General features: G+C 36.2%; 2 protein-coding genes across 2 annotated transcripts in view; both read right to left on the minus strand.

The window, feature by feature from the left end:
- The window catches only part of LOC128613894 (receptor-type tyrosine-protein phosphatase C-like), a 141372-nt gene that overhangs the window by 93709 nt on the left and 27253 nt on the right, over positions 1 to 20410 (minus strand). The window lies entirely within an intron of this gene.
- LOC128613569 (receptor-type tyrosine-protein phosphatase C-like) overlaps positions 1 to 20410 on the minus strand; it is a 41438-nt gene that overhangs the window by 17739 nt on the left and 3289 nt on the right. Inside the window, exons 3-14 of the mRNA XM_053634456.1 lie at positions 18294 to 18320; positions 16649 to 16663; positions 16316 to 16552; positions 16009 to 16188; positions 15655 to 15753; positions 15296 to 15415; positions 10977 to 11099; positions 10860 to 10880; positions 10622 to 10753; positions 8849 to 9063; positions 8661 to 8724; positions 6401 to 6427 (exon numbers count right to left, since the gene is read on the minus strand). Coding sequence (XP_053490431.1) covers positions 6401 to 6427; positions 8661 to 8724; positions 8849 to 9063; positions 10622 to 10753; positions 10860 to 10880; positions 10977 to 11099; positions 15296 to 15415; positions 15655 to 15753; positions 16009 to 16188; positions 16316 to 16552; positions 16649 to 16663; positions 18294 to 18320 — 1260 coding nt within the window. The remainder of the gene's footprint in view (positions 1 to 6400; positions 6428 to 8660; positions 8725 to 8848; positions 9064 to 10621; positions 10754 to 10859; positions 10881 to 10976; positions 11100 to 15295; positions 15416 to 15654; positions 15754 to 16008; positions 16189 to 16315; positions 16553 to 16648; positions 16664 to 18293; positions 18321 to 20410) is intronic.

The following is a 20410-nucleotide window of genomic DNA, read 5'->3' on the forward strand; positions in this document are numbered from 1 at the left end:
ATGTTTCTAATATCATATATCTAATATCATGTATCATGTATCTAATATGTTCTATCTAATATCATGCCTCTAATATCATGTATCATGTATCTAACATCATGTATCTAAAATCATGTACCTAATATCATGTATCATGTATCAAATATCATGTATGTAATATCATGCATAAAAAAGCATGTCTAATATCATGTATCTAATATCATGTAACATGTATCTAATATCATGTATCTTATCACGTTTCATGTATCTAATATCATGTATCTAATATCATTTATCACATATCTAGTATCATGTATCATGTATCTTATATTATGTATCTAATATCATGTTGTTACAGCCAGTTTGCTATGAGTTGGAATTTGGGGTTGTTTTGATCTGTTTGTTTGGGATTGTGTTGTGTTTTGTGAGGTTTTGGTGGTGTGTTTGCTCCTGGCTCGTGGGTCACGTGTGGTGTGGGAGGTGGTATATGACATGGGTTAACCTTCTGACACGGGCGGATGGAAATGGAGAGCTGGGAAGCACACCTTTTTTGACCAAGCTCCTGCACGCCAATTCTTAACAAGTAGTTTTACGCTAAATTCTATAGTAAGGTTTAATTTCAATAAGGTTTTCATTCATCATTTGTTTCTGTCAAGAAGATTAAAGGACTTTTTATCAACAGTATGCGAGATAGTGCGTTAATCCAACCCTGGTCCTCACGTTTCCCTGGCATCGAACAAATCGCAGACACATACAGTCAAAAAAGTGTATGGATTGTGGAGTTTGGACTTCAAACGACTGGAAAAGGAGATCGTTGGACATTAAAGTTTGGGCAGATCATCTCAGTGAAATCGTGAGTAAAACGGTGTTTGAAAGGCACAAACTGGGCCACCGCACTCAGGACTTCCACGTTCATGAGAAGTCTGAAAGCATGGATTATATTCGCATCTTCAAATGTTAATTTTACTCTGAAATAATACAAGAGTGAAAATGCAGGAACAAGCAGACGATGTTGAATCCCTGGTTCAAAGGGAAAGGGAATTGTTTAAATGAATCACGTCGCGAAGAGGAAGGCTGGGTGTCCTCACGCGAAAACGTAATGATATAAATACTCTTATCGAAGCTGGTGACACAAAGGATGAAGTAAAACAACAGATTGCCATCTATATTCAGTATCTGGATGAGTTTATGAAGTTGCAAAACATGGTTCAGTCCTTATTGCCTGATGAAGAAAAGGAGCATGATCATAATGACTGGTATGAGCCTAAACTATCACAGTGCAAAGAGTTCCTAAATGGTGTTGAACTTTGGCTCAAAGTGGATGAGGTGGATGGTGCACTTGAACAAGTGTCTGATAATCTGCATGGTGCTGCTGTTGTGGAATCTGTATCGCCACATAACAGCGTTTCACAGGCCGCAGAAAAGGCCCGAAGCAAGGCCTCCATTCGGGGCAGCAACGCGTCTAGCGCTCTTTCCGAAGCTTGAGTACAACACGCTATACTGATTGCGCAATCGGAGTCGCTGGAGGAGCAACTGGAGTTGGACATGGAAGAAGTGTGATTAAATCAAAGAAAGAAAAACTTAAACTGCAAACAAAAATAGCTGAAGCTGAAGCCAAAATAAACGCTCTTACGGAGTTACAGTTCTTGCACTCCCAAACGAGCAGCATCACAACTTCATCTAGAACATCAACTGAATATATTGTTCCAACGACAACGAAAAGGGTTCAAACAAAACATAGAGCATACTCTGACCAAAATGTCACTTAAAAAGCGACACATATGCCACCACAAGTAAACTGGAGACCCAAGATCCATCTTCAATCACTATCAGAAGGCTTATGCAAAGTTCAGTACAAAAGGAAACTCCAAGAGATATCCCTCGTTTGGATGACAATTCCCTCACGAATGTCATGAAAAGGCAAAATGTAGTCACAGAACTACTGATACAGCAAAGTGCATTGTCGCAATTTCCACAAAGAGAACTCTCAATCTTTCATGGAGACCCACTGCAGTTCAGAGCTTTCATACAATCTTTTGAGCAGACCATCAAAACAAAAACTGACGATATGCAACAAAGGTTAAATTACTTGAAACAATACACATCTGGTGAACCAAGAAACCTTGTCCGCAGTTGTTTTCATATGCCACCGGGAAAGGGATATAAGGAAGCTAAGGAACAACTTGAATGGCATTTTGGAAATAAAGTTAAAATCAAATCTGCTTTCATGGACAAGGCACTGAGGTGGCGTACTATCAAGTCAGAAGATGCATCTAGTCTAAGGTCGTATGCACTCTTCTTGAAAAGTTGCCATAACACAATGAGGGAGATGGACTATGTTACAGATCTTAAAACACCCTCCAATTTAAAGATCATTGTGTCAAAGCTACCATTTAGGCTTCGTGACAAGTGGAGAACAGTAGTTTGCAACATCTACGACAAACACAAGCAGAGAGCGACATTTAGAGATCTACTTGCATTTATTGACAAACAATCACGAATGATGCTGGATCCAATCTTTGGAGAGATTCAAAGACCGTTGAAGCAAACTTCCGAATCAAAAGGCCAGTACAAAGCCTACTCCAAAGCAAATAGTAGGGGGAGCCATCAAAGAATATCAAGCTAAGTGGAAATACCATGAATGGTTCTGATGCATTTGTAAAGCCTTGCATGTTCTGCAATAAAAATCATCCAATGGAAGTATGTGAAGTATTTCAAAATAAACCGAACAAAGAAAAGGTGGAATTCTTGAAAGTCAAAGGACTGTGTTTTGGGTGTCTACAAAGAGGACACATGAGCAAGAATTGTAAGAAGTGGATGTCGTGTAATGTGTGTAAAAGGGGTCCCCCAACCATGCTACATATACACACAAAGGAAACCCAACAGCCTCAGGATCACGCTAAAGAATTCTCTGGTTCCAATGCAGTCCTTTCTTTAGCAACTGGTAGCCATACTTGGGCCGGCACAAAAGAATGTGCTCTAGCAGTCGTGCCCGTCAAAGTGAAGTTGGAGAAAGGCACGAAATGTATCCGAACCTATGCTTTCCTAGATCCGGGGAGCTCTGCAACGTTTTGTACCGAGGAATTATCCATGCAGCTTCGCGCCCTCGGTAAGAAAACAGAAATACTTTTGAAAACAATGTGTCAACAGAAACCGATAACTAGTTATAAAATATCTGGCATAGAAGTAGCAGCACTAGACAGTAACTTATTTCTCAAATTGGCTGATGTTTTCACACAAAAATCAGTTCCAGTGACACACGACAACATTCCGAAATTGGATGATATAAGAATATCATGTCTCTAATACCATGTACCTAATATCATGTATCATGTATCAAATAACATGTATCTAATATCATGTATGACCTATTTAATATCATGTACCATGTATCTAAAATCATGTATCATCTATCTAGTATCATGTATCTAATATCAGGTATCATGTATCTAATATCATGTATCATGTATCGAATATCATGTATCTAATATCATTTTTCATGAATCTAATATCATGTATCTAACATCATGTATCATGTATCTAATATCATGTATCTAATATCAAGTATCACCTGTGTAATATCATGTATCATATATCAAATATCATGCATCTAATATCATGTATCACGTATCTAATATCATGTATCATGTATCAAATATCATGTATCTAATATGTATCATGCATCAAATATCATGTATCATGCATCTAATGTCATGTATCTAATATAATGTATCTAATATCATGTATCAAATATCATGTATCTAATATCATGTATCTAATACCATGTATCATGTATCTAATATCAGGTATCATGCATCTAATGTCATGTATCTAATATAATGTATCTAATATCATGTTTCATGTAACTAATATCATGAACCTAATATCATGTATCTAAAAGCATGTGTCTAATATCATGTATCTAATATCATGCATCATGTATCTAATATCTTCTATCTAATATCATGTATAATGTATCTTATATGATGTATCTAAATGGTAAATGATGCACTTATATAGCACTTTTATCCAAAATGCTTTACACTGTGTCTCATTCACCCATTCACACACATTGCCCTTGGGAGCAACTTGGGGTTCAGTGTCTTGCCCAAAGACACTTCGGTATGTGGAGTCACACTGGCTGAGAATCGAAGCGCCAACCCTGCGATTAATGGATAACCCGCTCTACCACCTGAGCCACGGCCGCCCCAGTATCGCACGTATCTAATACCATGTTTCAGGAATACAAGATCATGTTTCTAATATAATGTTTCAAGTATCTAATATCATGTATAATGTTTCTAATATCATGTAACTATTATCATGTATCTAATATGATGTATCATGTATCACATCATGTATCTGAAAGCATGTGTCTAATATCATGTATCAAAAATTCTGTATCTAATATCATGTATCTTACAGTATCTCACAAGTGAGTACACCCCTCACATGTTTGTAAATATTTGATTACATCTTTTAATGTGACAACACTTAAGAAATGACACTGTACTCCAATGTAAAGTAGTGAGTGTACAGCTTGTGTAACAGTGTAAATGTGCTGTCCCCTCAAAATAACTCACACAGCCATTAATGTCTAAACCGCTGGCAACAAAAGTGAGTACACCCCTAAGTGAAAATGTCCAAATTGGGCCCAAAGTGTCAGTATTTTGTGTGGCCACCATTATTTTCCAGCACTGCCTTAACCGTCTTGGGCATGGAGTTCACCAGAGCTTCACAGTTTGAAACTGGAGTCCTCTTCCACTCCTCCATGATGACATCACAGAGCTGGTGGATGTTAGAGACCTTGTGCTCCTCCACCTTCCGTTTAAGGATGCACCACAGATGCCCCACAGATGCTCAATAGGGTTTAGATCTGGAGACATGCTTGGCCAGTCCATCAGCTTCACCCTCAGCTTCTTTAGCAAGGCAGTGGTCATCTTGGAGGTGTGTTTGGAGTCATTATTATGCTGGAATACATGCTGGGATCATGCTCTGCTTCAGTATGTCACAGTACATGTTGGCATTCCTGGTTCCCTCAATGAACTGTAGCTCCACAGTGCCGGCAGCACTCATGCAGCCCCAGACCATGACACTCCCACCACCATGCTTGACTGTAGGCAAGACACACTTGTCTTTGTACTCCTCACCTTGTTGCCGCCACACACGCTTGACACCATCTGAACTAAATAAGCTTATCTTGGTCTCATCAGACCACAGCACATGGTTCCAGTAATCCATGTCCTTAATCTGTTTGTCTTCAGCAAACTGTTTGCGGGCTTTCTTGTGCATCATCTTTAGAAGAGGCTTCCTTCTGGGACGACAACCATGCAGACCAATTTGATGCAGCGTGCGGCGTATGGTCTGAGCACTGACAGGCTGACCCCCCACCCCTTCAGTCTCTGCAGCAATGCTGGCAACACTCATACGTCTATTTCTCAAAGACAACCTCTGGATATGATGCTAAGCATGTGCACTCAACTTCTTTGGTCGACCATGGCGAGGCCTGTTCTGAGTGGAACCTGTCCTGTTAAACCGCTGTATGGTCTTGGCCACCGTGCTGCAACTCAGTGTCAGGGTCTTGGCAATCTTCTTATAGCCTAGGTCATCTTTATGTAGAGCAACAATTCTTTTTTTCAGATCCTCAGAGAGTTCTTTGCCATGAGGTGCCATGTTGACCTTCCAGTGACCAGTATGAGGGAGTGTGAGAGCGATGACACCAAATTTAACACACCTGCTCCCCATTCACACCTGAGACCTTGTAACACTAACAAGTCACATGACACCGGGGAGGGAAAATGGCTAATTGGGCCCAATTTGGAGATTTTCACTTAGGGGTGTACTCACTTTTGTTGCCTGCGGTTTAGACATTAATTGCTGTGTGTCGAGTTATTTTGAGGGGACAGCAAATTTACACTGTTACACAAGCTGTACACTCACTACTTTACATTGTAGCAAAGTGTCATTTCTTTAGTGTTGTCACATAAAAAGATATAATCAAATATTTCCAAAAATGTGAGGGGTGTACTCACTTATGTGATATATATATATATATATATATATATATATATATATATATATATATATATATACATACACACACACACACACACACACACACACATATACACACAACACATATTTTAATATTAAAGATGCTTAGATATACTGTGGGTGAGCCCAAAAATGTACACTGGCTGTTCACGAAAACAGCAAACCAGCACCTTTTGTTAGTTTTGGAATGAACATAAAAATATACACAGAAATGAAAGGTTTGCATTAAAAGCAAAAAGAGTGATATCTGCTGTAATATTTGATAGTTTGATGGTTAGTGTGCATGTAAAGCAATACAATGAGTCATGTAATCAATTATTTAAAAATAAAAATAAATAAATAAATAAAAAAAGAGAGAGATTATTACCTGATCCAGTTGTGTCATCCGCAACATCTGTGGTAAAAAAAAAAAAAAAAAAAAAGAGAGATATGGCACATTGTTGAAGCTTTAGGAGCATTTAAAATGTGCAAATGTGACAGATTTTTTTTTTTTTGCCTTTTGTGCACTAACAATATGAATGCAACCCAGTATCAGGGTGTTCAAAATAATAGTTTGTCTGTGCCAGGTAATTTACTCTAAGTCAGGAGTCGGGAACCTATGACTGGCGAGCCATATATGTCCCTTTACTGCCTATGGCTCAACGGAATGAAAAAAAAGGAGTCACAAAAGCTGTGAGTTCAATTAAAACTCTACATTCAGTTGAAAACTACATAACCAGTCTGTTGATGACGAGCATCGTTCTTTCCAGTCCGAACAGACAGCTGAATTTGCATATTTGGAAGTCACATTAATGGTAAATAATGTTCAATTTGCTCTTTGAATTTAGTAAATTTGAAATTTACTTACGATGCTATCATAACTGGTTATCTAAGTGCCACCTACAGGCCTATTAGGTGAAGTGCAGGCTGTTAGGTCAAGAACATGCAAACAGTCAAATGGCATTTATTACATCAACACTTTTTATAATTAATGCAATAATAGTAAAGATAATAATTATAATATAATTAGAAGAAGACATATGAAAACAAAAACATTTCTAACTTTTCTCTGGCTCTTTAAAGAAAAAATTCATAACTGTCTTTGGCTTTTATGGCTCTGCCAGCTGAAAAGGTTCCCGACCTCTGTTCTAAGCCTTATAATTAGCTTAGATATATAGTGTAATTAACTTAGAGATAGTAGAATTCACTGTAGAGACTGATTTGGAGCTGATGTTGAGTCAGCTGAAATTCAAGATATTTTTTTTTTGACCATTTTTTTTTATTATTATACAATAATAAGCACAATTACAATAATGAACTAAATAAGAAGCATCTCAAAGAAGAAAATGTAAAAGAAATGTAACCTTTTTTTTTTTTTTTTTTTTTTTTACATTTTGGAAAAAATATAAGACATAAGTAACCTTGATATCATTGCTATAAAATAACAAACATGCGTAGGTCTCTCGACTACAGCGGGGGGAAAAAGTACTGGACGTGTCAACATTTTATTCAGTAAATATATTTCCAATGAGGCTATTCACATGAAATTTTCACCAGGCATCAGTATTAACTCAAAAAATCCGGAAATATAAAGAATTCACAACATTAAAGTCCATAAATAGAGTTATGTGTAATAAAGTAGAATGACAGGAAAAAGTATTGAACACGCTAACTGAAATTTATTTAATACTTAGTGAAGAAGCCTGTTTCTAATGAATGCTTCAAGATGCTTCCTGTATGAAGAAACTAATGGGCCGCAGTATTCAGGTGTGATTTTGGCCCGTTCTTCTAAACATATTGTCTTTAAATCTTGTTCAATTGGATTCGAGTCAGGTGATTGACTGGGCCATTCTAACACCTTCATTATTTTCTCTGAAACCAATTGAGAGTTTCCTTTGTTGTGTGCTTTGGATCGTTGTCCTGCTGGAAGGTCCACCCACGTCTCATGTTCATCATCCTGGTGGATGGCAGCAGATTCTTCTCAAGAATCTCCCGGTAAAGGGCTCCATTCATTGTTCCTTCAATTATATGAAGTCTGCCAGTACCATGCGATGAAAAACAGCCCCACACCATGATGCTTCCACCTCCAAATTTCAGTGTTGGAATAGTGTTTTTTAGGGTGATGTGCACTGCCATTTCTTCTCCAAACACAGTATGTGGTGTGTAGTATGACATTCAAAAAGTCCAATTTTTCTGGTATAATTACTTACGGATTTCAGCTGGTTCCTTATCTTACCCTGCCTTGAAGAACTGCTTTTTCTTAGTTTGTTCAAAACTTTTTTCCTGTGTCATTCCACTTTATTACACATAACTTTATTTAGGACTTTAATGTTGTGTTATGTGACTTTAATTCTTTATATTTCTGGATTTCTTGAGTTAATACTGATGTCTGGTGAAAATTTCATGTGAATAACCTCATTGGAAGTATATTTACTGAAAAAAATGTTGATGTGTTCAATACTTATTTCCGTCACTGTATATATAGCCCCAACAGCTAAATTCAATTACAGCTGTGTCATTGTCTGAAACACACCAAATATTAGTTTTAGACTGGTTGTTAATATATTATTATTATAATATGGATATTAGAAGAACATAAAATATGAGGACATCTGAATTAGGGCAAAGGAGGTAAAAGTGGGTCTTACATTTACTGGAATGATCCATATCAAGCATAACTGTTCTGTTCCCATTACCATTTTGGGCATACACCTGAGTAAAAATACAGTGTGAAGTCCACTATCAAAATAATGCAGTGGTTCCCAAAATTAGCACTGACTAATTACTTTATAAACTGCAAAATGAAAGTCAGATAAGTGTGATCAAATGTCAGTACCTTAATTTTATATTGTGTTGAGTAGTAGAGGTTTGTGAAATGAAAATCACAACTTTTTCCATTGCAGTCTGTTTTATTCTCTTCCAGATGATCATTAATGTAGAGCTCTGCGAAGATCTTTCCCGGATCACCATTCCAATTGTCGATTGAACAGCTCACTTTGAAAGCATTACGGCTTTCCACTTTTTTTGTTGGACTTTTTGTGTAAGACGGTTCTATGAGAGAAAGAAGAAAAATCAAAGAAATTAAAGGATTTTAAATTAAATTGCTTAGTTTTGAAGGAGCTATGACATTGCTTATGCTTCAGTCTTATACCAGAAATTTGCTTTCGTAATATGTGCATGAAGAATACGTTTACATCACACGTTTATGTCTTAAATATTATACATGAACATGTCCGTGTTTGTTTTATTACTTGTTATACAGTGCTCATAGATTGATGGTATATACTGTATAACCTTTCATAAACTGAGTCAAACATACTGAAACACTAAACAATATAATGCAGAGAGATGAGGATCATTAACCAGCAGGTGGTTGCAGTTACAGAGAGAAGTCATGGACCGTTCAAGCTGAACTGATCACCACGTCATGATGGCTCTTGCTTTCCAAAGACATCAATTCTGCTTTCCTTTTCTCAGACAAGATCTGATGTCTGTGTCTGTTTCCATATAATCTATATGTGCAGGGTTTTATTTATTTATTTTTTTTTCTTCTTCTATTTTTGAAATACCAGTGACACAATAATACAGGTCACCAATAACAACTTATTTACATCTTTATTATTATATAAATAAATATACATTTTTGAATTTATTAAACAACCATTTTGTGGTCATTGTGGTGGCTCTGCCATCATATTGTGATCAGTTTAGCTTGAATGTGTTGCTGTTATTTTGCTTCCTTTTAACGTAGGTTCTATAAAAGAAAGAAGAGAAATATTAGAATTTATGAAACTTTAACAATAATTAAACCTTAAGCTTATGCTTCAGTCTTATAGCAGAAATTTGCTTTGGTAACATGTGCATTAGCAAGAAGAATACACTGAACATTTAAGTCATACTGTACATATTCATGCCTTAGATGTAGTATATGAACATTTCCTTGTTTGTTTTAAAGTATATTCATCCTCATAGATTGGTGGTGTCAGTGCTGGAATCAGCAAGAAACTCCACTTCCCAGAAAACACTGCTGACTACAAAAGGGACTACAATCCCCATCACCCCATCAAACTCCTCCATCTATTCATGCACACGTGATCCCAATCACACACACACACACACACGCACGCACACACTATTTAGTATATACGGACTCAAAGAAAGACTCTTTGAGAAATTGAAAGACTTTGTGGTGGTTTTTGCATCATGTTGTGATCAGTTTGGTTTTAATTAGTTGTGGCTTGAATTTGCTACTATTGTCTATGTAGACGTGACTTCCTACTGGTTAAAGATCCAATTCTGCTGTGTCTACAAAGAAATAAGGAGCTGGACCATGACAAAGAAGAAATAAATAAGACAACAGCAACAGTTTTAAGATATAGTGAGAATAGATAATGGCTTAATTGGGAGTTGATCAAAAGAGAAAGTGTGGGAGAAAGAAAGGAGGACAAGGATCATGGGACTTGGAACTGTACATCTTTTCTCAACAAATAAACAAATATTACAATGATTATGTATCAGATCAACACTTGGGATTAGTGGTCATGGTTAGTTATTATGCATTACTAACACCATCAGACATGAAAACTTGAAAATCGTGTGCAGTACTTACGTCCAGGCCAGGTTTTTGTAGTTTTGGTAGTGGTGTGAAATGGTTTGTTTTCATAAGCCGCTTCAAACTCACAAGTATATACCGTAAAACTTTTCAAATGAGAAAATTCACAGGAGTTCTTGGTACAGTGCCCTGAAATGATAAAACTCATAATGAAGTATGACTGTTGAATAATGATTAAAAAGACAGAAGAACATTTGAAATGAAGAGGACGCATCTGTAAAGCACAGGGACAAACCTTTTAAAGAGCTGGTGGAACCTGGAATGAAATAGAAACACAAAGATTTCTAAGATTAAAAAAGAGAGATCTTGCATGTTTCTTCTAACTTTACACTATAAGAGAATGTTTTCCTACCATTTTTACATGTTACTTTCCAGGTGAAGTCTGTGGTAATCGATGGACAGTTCTTGCTATCCAATTGCCAGGATGCATGAATGCTATTATGACTTACAGAGAGACTGGGCTCATTCACTATATCTATAACAGAGAGAGTAGTTAGCTGCATTTTTTTTAAAACCTCTCTAGATTAAATAATAGTGATTGTCATTGAGGAATTACAATTTCTTATACCATTTATTAACACTTTTGAGATAATTCTGGCTATAGGCCACTAAGTTTGCTCAGTGGTGATCAAAAAGTGTTTGCAAAGGTATTGGTCAAATGGTTGGGCAAACATGTTGCTTCTTTAATCCATTCTGATCAGACAGGCTTTGTGCAGGACAGAAAATAAGTTGTCATTACATGCTGATGACTTGTTTTTGTACATATCTGAATGTACCATGTCATGACATGCTCTATTGGAGTTGATAAAACACTTTGGTACCTATTCTGGTTTTTCAATTAATTGGGAAAAGAGCATTTTTGTTCTCTTGAGATGCAAGATTTCTAATCTCTGTCCCATATAAAATTTCCCATCAACACTTTACTTACCTTGGAGTAACCATTCCCAAGGACCCTAAGGACTTGTTTGAATTTTAACTTTACTGAAGCCATTAATAAACTGAACATTTGTATAGAGAAATGCAGGATTCTTCCACTGTCCCTGATTGCGCATGTCAGTGTGATAAAATGATTTCCCTTCCCAATTTTCTTGATCTTTTTCATAATTTACCCATATGTTTACTTCCTATTATAAATTACTGAACTCAGTTATCTTGCCTTTTGTTCGGGGCTACAAGGCCCATCGTATTTCCAAAGCCCATTTGCAAAATTTCAAGGACCTTGGCGACCTACCCTTGTTTTTATGCACTACTATTTAGCAGCCAATACTAGAGCTTTCATGTATTGGCAGAATTGCAGTCTTAATACTGATGGCAGCATTGGTGATTCTCCTAAATGGGTACATATTGAAGCTTACTCAGTCACTTAAACATCTCTATCTGCTTGATCATTTTCCACTGGTTACTTGCTTAAAAAGATACCTCATAAAAATTTGTAGCCCATAAATCTGTTAGAATTTTAAAACAAGTCCAAGAAGTCCTGAAGTCATACAGCTTTCAGTATATTCTCATATATGCAATAATAATAATAATAATAATAATAATAATAATAATAATAATACATTTAGCATGCTAAAACAGACAAAGTTTTCTGAACATGGAGAGACATGGGTCTTGTCACAGTCAAGGATTTGTATCTGGATGGTTAGTCATTTATTTTGTTATTATTTGTCATTTTGTTAAACAGTCCTTCTCTAACTATGAGAATTTGCCACATGAACATCCTTTTTATATCACTTACAACAACCTCTTGAATCTAGGCATAGTTTGCTTCCATGTTCTCCTCTCATTTTATGGTCTCTACTGGGAACATTAAAGCAGCCTGGTCAAGAAAGCTTGAGGAGGAGCCCTGTAAGGACGGTCTGCAGACGATTCATACATGTTCTACTAATGCAAGGCTTCCGCTTATACAGTTTATGGTATGCACAGTTTGCATTAATACAAAGAGAATATTCAGAAAATTTACCAATCTATCCCCACTCTGCTCGATGCTTGTGTACTGAGGGGACTGTTATATCATATGTTTTGGATGTTCCCAAACATATTTAATTTCTGGAGGATATATTTTGCTGGTACTCTTTGGTGTATGATATGGAGATTGGTCCTAATATTAAATTTGCCCTTCTTGGCTGCTTGACTGCCACACTGACTCTCTCATATGCCCTTTGAGCCTACTGTGTTTAATCTTTGGCATGGTTATAGCCAAGAGAATCATTCTGGGCTGCAACTATACAGCTTCTCCTAGGTTTTAGGATTGGCTTAGTGAGATGGGCCTTTCCCTATGACTGGAGAGAATATGTTTTATTATTATATTTTATCGGGGCCCTTTCCTTAAACATTTAGAAAGTAGTTGAAATATGTAGAGTGTTATTTTTATTTTCACTCCATTATACTTTTTATAGGGGGCATGTTAGTTTAGTAGTTAGCAAGTTTGCCTCTCAACTCCAGGGTTTGGGGATCAATTCCCACCTCTGCCCTGTGTGAACGGAGCATGCAGGTTCTCCCTGTGCCTCTCAGTGAGGGTTTCCTCAGGCTACTCCAAAGACATGCATTGTAGGCTAATCGGCATTCTCAAATTGTCTGTAGTGTGTAAATGTATGCGTGAGATTGTGACCTGTAATGAGTTGGCACCCCATCTAGGGTGCCCCAAGTTCCCTGGCATAGGCTCCATGCTCCCCCAATACCTTGTGTAGGATAATTGGTATGGAAAATGGATGGATGGATACTTATGTGAATGATTTCGATCTGTTTTCTTACCCTTTACCCTCTCATTAGCTATGATTACAATCTTGGCATTTGAGGGATCATGGGATTTACATTTATTTTATTTATTTTTTTGTGTGTTTTTATGTCTACAAACTGAAGCATGTATGGATTAAAACTGGCTTTAAATTTGTCTCAGCGGAAAACTGTTTCTGTTGTTGAACTTTGCACACTATAAAAGTACTTGACTCCATCAGATTTATATGCATCGACGTAAAGTTTTGTCCAAACCACACATTATTATGTTCAAAACCAAAATAGGTATTTAAAAAAAAAGGGGGGGGGGGGGGGGGAGGCAGACCCAAATCTCTTCCTCCTTGAGCTCAGTGTTCCTGGGACAAACTCCGGATACACCTCAGCTCTGACCAGGATAAAAGTGATCACTAAATATAAATAGATAAACTGTACAGGGACACTGAAATAGCTCCTATATTTGATATAGCTTTTACATTTTATTGCTTCCAGTAGAAATAGACATAAATCCTTATCTTTTATGGATTCATGTGTGAGGAGTAATTCCTGTCACATTACTTCATGTTAGTTAATAGATAGCATTAGGTCAGCTCACATTAGCTAGAGTGCTACAGTTAGCAGCTGGCTTTAAGACAATCTTGCCAGATTAGTTGATTTTAGTTAACTGCTAGGATTAGCAGTGAAAAATCCAGAACACTAATTCTGATTTATGTGCTCTAAAACAAGATCTTGGATGCTGAGGACTGTCTTAAATGAGCTAAAAAAAAAATGCCGTCAGGAGACTTTGTTCCAACTAGCATAGTATGGTGTAAAACTGGCAACCCTACCAGCATTGTGTGCTCTCAATGACACTCTGAGAGGGCAGGGGTAATTATTAAAATTTCTACATTTAAGATTTAGTTTTATGATTTAGGGTTAAAATGTAGATTACATTTAGAATTAATATTTACATTTTACATTTAGATTCATATGTAAAATTTACTCTGAAACTTAAAACAGTTATTTGACATGAGTCACTATGTAACTAAAACAAACAAACAAACAAACCAACAAATAAACAAAAAAATAAATAAATAGTTATAGAGAAAAGTATATTCAACTTTTTGCATTTGATGTCCCATATAATATTATTTAGAACATGTACATGTTTTAATATATATATATATTTTTTTACATTTTAATATTTGAATAGTTTGTGTCTTCTTAATTCTGTCTTTATTAAATTAATATCAGACTTAAATTTCTTTTCCCACTTCACTTTACTATTCCATTTCTCATACAGCTCTCATTATGCTTTGACACAAGAGTTATCCGTGACCTATTTGTTTTGTTGATATCACCTTAATGTCATCTTACCGGCTGATGAGGTTCTCACTGCATAAGGAAAATGCTGAAATTGAGTCAGTGCCCAAAAAATTTGTCTTAACTGTCTTCTCTGAGCAGAATTTGTGTTGTTTTGTACTTTTATATTGGATTAAATGTCTATTTATTATCATTTGTATTCAAGTATTTTTGTCTTCAAAAAGTTGTTGTCTTTTTTAAAATGAATTTATTATTTGTTTGTATTTTTTTATGAATCAGCTTAGGATGTCACTAACAGAATTTCACTGTGCGATACACTAAAAGACACTAAAACTTTTAAATCCTTGAATAATAGATTAAAACTTCTACACTGACAGTTTCACACTTTGACCAGGCTGTATACTCAGATTTATTCAATTCTTTTTTTTATAAAATTACAGTGACTTAAATGTGTGAGAGAACTCAGCTCGGTAAAAGAGATCATTATTAGCAACTTGCACACGTCCAGTTTGTGTCCACTGACTTACTGAAGCTAATGTCATTAGAGAGAAGGTCAGAATGATGTGCCTTGGTCAAAACACTTCTATTAGGCTTTTTTTTTATAGGATCTGATACTCTGATAAATTACCAACTTACCACAATCAATCTTAACTCGGATGGGATCACTTGTAATTGTTCCACTCTCATAATCATATGTCCCAGTGCATTCATAATCATGAAAAGGTTTCAAATCTTCAAAATCTGCAACTGTCAAACCTACAAAGAATAAAGTTTTTTTTATTATAAAAAATTATTATATAATATAATATATTATATTATATTATATTATATTATAATATAATTATTATATTATATATTATATATTATTAATTATTATATATTATAAACATCATTATTATGTATTACATCATGATTTTTTTTTTTTTTTTTTGTGGCAATAAAACAAACAGTTGCTCTTATTAAACAGTGTAAGCGTTTATAACTTCAGTGCTTACCATTGCAGTTGTATGTGAGGTCTTTTAGGCAGTTTGAAGGCTGATTGTCCCAACGTAATTTCGTAGGGAACTCGTTTGTATACTTAATAACAGGCTTTACTGCAACAGACACATTTAAGAATTTATTTTCCAAAACGATTCTTCCACATACTGTACGCACAGCTATATTTAAGCTTTTGTAATTTGGGTGTGCAAATTCCAAACCGTGCTATGTGTTATTAATACAATACATCCTACATTCATTAATTAATGAGATTTATTAATTAGAGACTGTATATATAATGTATACAGTATACAATGTAATATATATGTATTTTTGTGTTTATCATGTACATTAATAAGTGCAATATATACCTGGGGGAAGTGTGAAAGGGATAGATTTCTTGCAGGGATCTCCGTTGAAAGTCACGCTATAGCCAGTGCAGGAGATACTGGTATCGAGATCAATACATTTACTCAAATCCCATTTGGTCTCAAAACACACTTGTACTTTTGCCCCAGTTATCTTCAACATGTGGCTTACATCTGAGTCAACTGCAAAAACAATCAAATTAAATAAAGCTGTTAAAAATCTTTTCTTATTAAATATAATAGCCACTTTATTATTAGTTGAATAAAGACGTGTACAAATTCTGTACACAAAATTATATATTTAACTTACCTAATTCGCTTGTTTTAAAAAATCCAGTCGTGGGTTTACAGGAAGGAGTAAGAGTGACAGCGTAATTTTGGCAAGGCTTAAATGATTTAAGTGATATTGGGAAAGACTCTTCTGGCCATGTTTTTGTACTGCTTCCATCTGATGTGTCTGTGAATTTAATCTTGTATTTGACTGCTGAGTCATTCTTGTCAATGTTCACTGTCACAGTATCGTTTTCTTCTTCGAGGGTGTAGCTGCCTGTAAAGAAATGTTTTCATGTACATCGTGAACAAAACAATATCATGATCATAAACAGAAGAACTTTTGCTTTGGAATTGATGGACTTGTACTTACACTTGGGGGATGTCTCTGTGGAGTAAAAAGAATGACAAAATTATAGTATATATACTTAGATGAAATATAAATATAAAGGTCAATAATAAGAAGTGTGTGTGTGTGTGTGTGTGTGTGTGTGTGTGTGTGTGTGTCTGTGAGAGAGAGAGAGAGAGAGAGAGAGAACTAAGCAGCTGTGTGATCCAGCATTGTCTTGTTACCTGTTGTTGTGCTGGTTGTGAGTGGGGGTGAGGTTGTGTTCATGGTGGAGGCAGTGCGTGAGGAGTCAGAGGTGCTTGCTTTTATGTTTTCTGCACATTGTCAACAATGTCAGTAGGTTGTGAATTACAGCAAAGCTTCTAATAGTACAATCTCCATGATACACAATAGCAGGATTAGTTAGTATGATGCTCTAAAAACAAAGTTACACATCATTCAGTGTTTAAATGTTTTTTAATCCAGTCTTTTATCCAAATTGGGATATTTTATTAAATATAAACATTTCTGACTGGTTGGACCTGTTGGGACATACTGTATTCAGGGCAGGCTGTAATGTCTGTGCTGAGGAAACAGCATCTAGTAAAAACTATTATCAATACCTTCAGTAAATGTATTCTTCACAAAAGTGATTATTACCGGCTGTAGTCATGGTTACGGTTGTATTTGATTGTTGATGCTTGGTGGTGTTTGTGGGCAAGGCTCTTGTGTTATTAATACATGAGTATATCAATATGTATGTAATACAGCATGTAGCAAACGTATCTATGTATCTATAGTCGCGTCATAACCACTGATCACATAACTTCATTTGCCTCATTAAGCAAAATAAGAAAATATTACATGTTGTAATTACATGTTTCCCACTCTTGGACATTTTCACTTAGGGGTGTACTCACGTTTGTTGCCAGCGGTTTAGACATTAATGGCTGTGTGTTGAGTTATTTTGAGGGGACAGCAAATTTACACTGTTACACAAGCTGTACACTCACTACTTTACATTGTAGCAAAGTGTCATTTCTTCAGTGTTGTCACATGAAAAGATATAATCAAATATTTACAAAAATGTGAGGGGTGTACTCACTTTTGTGAGATACTTTATGTATGTATGTATGTATGTGTGTGTGTGTGTGTGTGTGTGTGTGTGTGTGTGTGTGTGTGTGTTATATATAATTATAGGCTATGTATTTATGCATGTATGTGTGTGTATGTGTGTGTGTGTGTAAGTATGAAACACGCAGCTGTGTGATCCATCACTGTCTTGTTACCTGTTGCTGTGCTGGTTGTGAGTGGGGGTGAGGTTGTGTTCATGGTGGAGGAAGTGCATGAGGAGTCAGAGGTGCTTGCGTTTGAGTTTTCTGCAAATTGTCAACAATGTCAGTAGGTTGTGAATTACAGCTAATAGTACAATCTCCATGATAGGCTATATATGTATGTATGTGTGTGTGTGTGTGTGTGTGTGTGCGCCACAAAAACCATAAACCAACACCTTTTGTTAGGTTTGAAATGAATATAAAAAATTTGTTTGTGTTAAAAGCAAAAAGAGAAATATCTGCTGTAAAATTTCACAATTTATGGTTAGTGTGCATGTAAAGCAATACAATGAGTCAGGAAAAGAGGTAAAGCGGTAGAGAGAGAGAGAGAGAGAGAGAGAGAGAGAGATTATTACCTGGTCCATTTTTGTCATCTGCAGTACCTGTGGTCAGAAAAGCACAAAATAAGAGATATGGCACTTTGTTGAAGCTTTAGGACCATCTGAAATGTACAAATGTACCAGATTTGTTTGCCTTTTGTGCAGTAACAATATGAATGCAATCCAGTATCAGGGTGTTAGACCTAAACAAAAATAGTTTGTCTGTGCCAGGAAATTTACTCTAAGTCAGGGGTCAGGAACCTATTTCTGGCAGGCCATATAAGGCTCTTTCAATGACTGTCTATGGCTCAACAGCAGGAAAAAAAAAGGAATCACAAAAGCTAGTGTGTCAATTCAATTAAAACTCTACATGTTACATATTTTAAAATATTACATAATTCATAATCGATGCCCGTTTGTCATGTATACACCAACCTGTGGCACAACAAGCTCAAATTTCACTGGACAGTGAACAAGAGCAGTAATTTCCCATTTTTATTCATAACTCAGTTGAAAACTACATAACCAGTCTGTTTTCATTTTTTTTAACAAAGGTGAAATGACTAAAAGAAAAACGACGACGAGTATCGTTCTTTCCAGTCTGAACGGACAGATGAATTTGCATATTGCATAAAAGTCGCATTAATGGTAAATAATGTTCAATTTACTCTTATTTACTTACTGCATCTTGTATTGATTTACCATTTGATGAAACTATCATAACTGATTAAATGACGTCCAAGTGCCACCTACAGGCCTATTAGGTGAAGTGCAGGCTGTTTGGTCAAGAACACTGCTTGTTTGTTTGTTTTAAACTAGTTTATGGATTTATTTGATTTATTTTTTTTTCTTTTTGGATCATGCAACAGTCCCAAACTGCATGCATTTTTTATGTTCAGAAATTATATTTTCTAAAAAGTTTTTATCTTCATTGCCTATTTTAGACCAGAATATTACACATTCTGAACAATGGAAAATTTATTATTAATTTTGTTTTATTTTAAAATTCATTTACTTTTTAATATTTGATATTTAGACAGAATCAAAATTCAACCCTAGAAAATCTAATGAATCTGGATATGCGTGAAAGTAATTTATGAAGGAAAAGGTTAACATCTAACAAATCTGTAGTTATAAAAAGAGAGAAGTGGTTTAATGAATAGCTGAAACCATACACAAGGACTAAGCACATATATGGACTTCAGTTTATATTCAGGATCATGATTCCTGATTTATCAGATCAAGAGGACGACAGTAAATGATATATTACTATATAGGTAGGGTGAGCACTCTTAAAATGATCTCTGTTTTCAAAATAAAGCACAAAATAAGGTTCTAATTTTGACATTTCCTTAAGTAGTATTCTGAGATTTTATTAATCTGTTATTATTTCTTTATTGATCGTTATTAGTCACATATACATTACAGCACAATGAAGGTCTTTTCTGGGCATACCCCAGCATGTTAAGAAGCTGGGGTCAGAGCACAGGGTCAGCCATGATACAGCAACCCTGGAGCAGAAAGGGTTAAGGGCCTTGCTCAAGGGCCCAACAGTGCCAGCTTGGCAACGCCAAGGCTTGAACCCTTGACCTCCCAATCCGTAACCCAGAGGTTTAACCACTAAGCCACCACTGCCCCACATGTTGCTTCACTTTGCAATACTCACATAAAACTTTCATCGTAATTTTGAATCCTGACGATGCCACGGTCACGCATGGTCGAGAACCTAAATTGTCTGTGCTCTCTGGAAGGGAGGGATGGCTAACGCTTTCTCCCCTGTCAATCACAGAGACACTAGCCAATCGTGTGTGTCTGTGAGCTCATGTATGCGGAGGAGACCGCGCTTTCCTGCAGCGTGAGCAGCAGTTTGAAAATATGCGGTGGGCTGGCTTCACTTGTCTCAGAGGTTAGCCTTCACCCTCCCTGCTATGATAGGGGAGAACTGACTGGTGGGTGGGAAATGGGAGGTGACCAAATTTAGGAGAAAAATAGCATGGTGATCACCAGGGTCTGGGTCACTGAGAGTGAAGTCACAGGTGGGGTCTTGACTGAGGGTGAGAGTTTGGGAGAGCTTGGAGTTTTAGTGAGTGCAAGACTGATCAGAGTGTGTGATGAAGGTGGTGATGATGATGAGAAGACCCTGTGTTATCTTG

The sequence above is a fragment of the Ictalurus furcatus genome, chromosome 10 (genome assembly GCF_023375685.1).
Source record: "Ictalurus furcatus strain D&B chromosome 10, Billie_1.0, whole genome shotgun sequence".
Classification (NCBI taxonomy): Eukaryota; Metazoa; Chordata; class Actinopteri; order Siluriformes; family Ictaluridae; genus Ictalurus; species Ictalurus furcatus.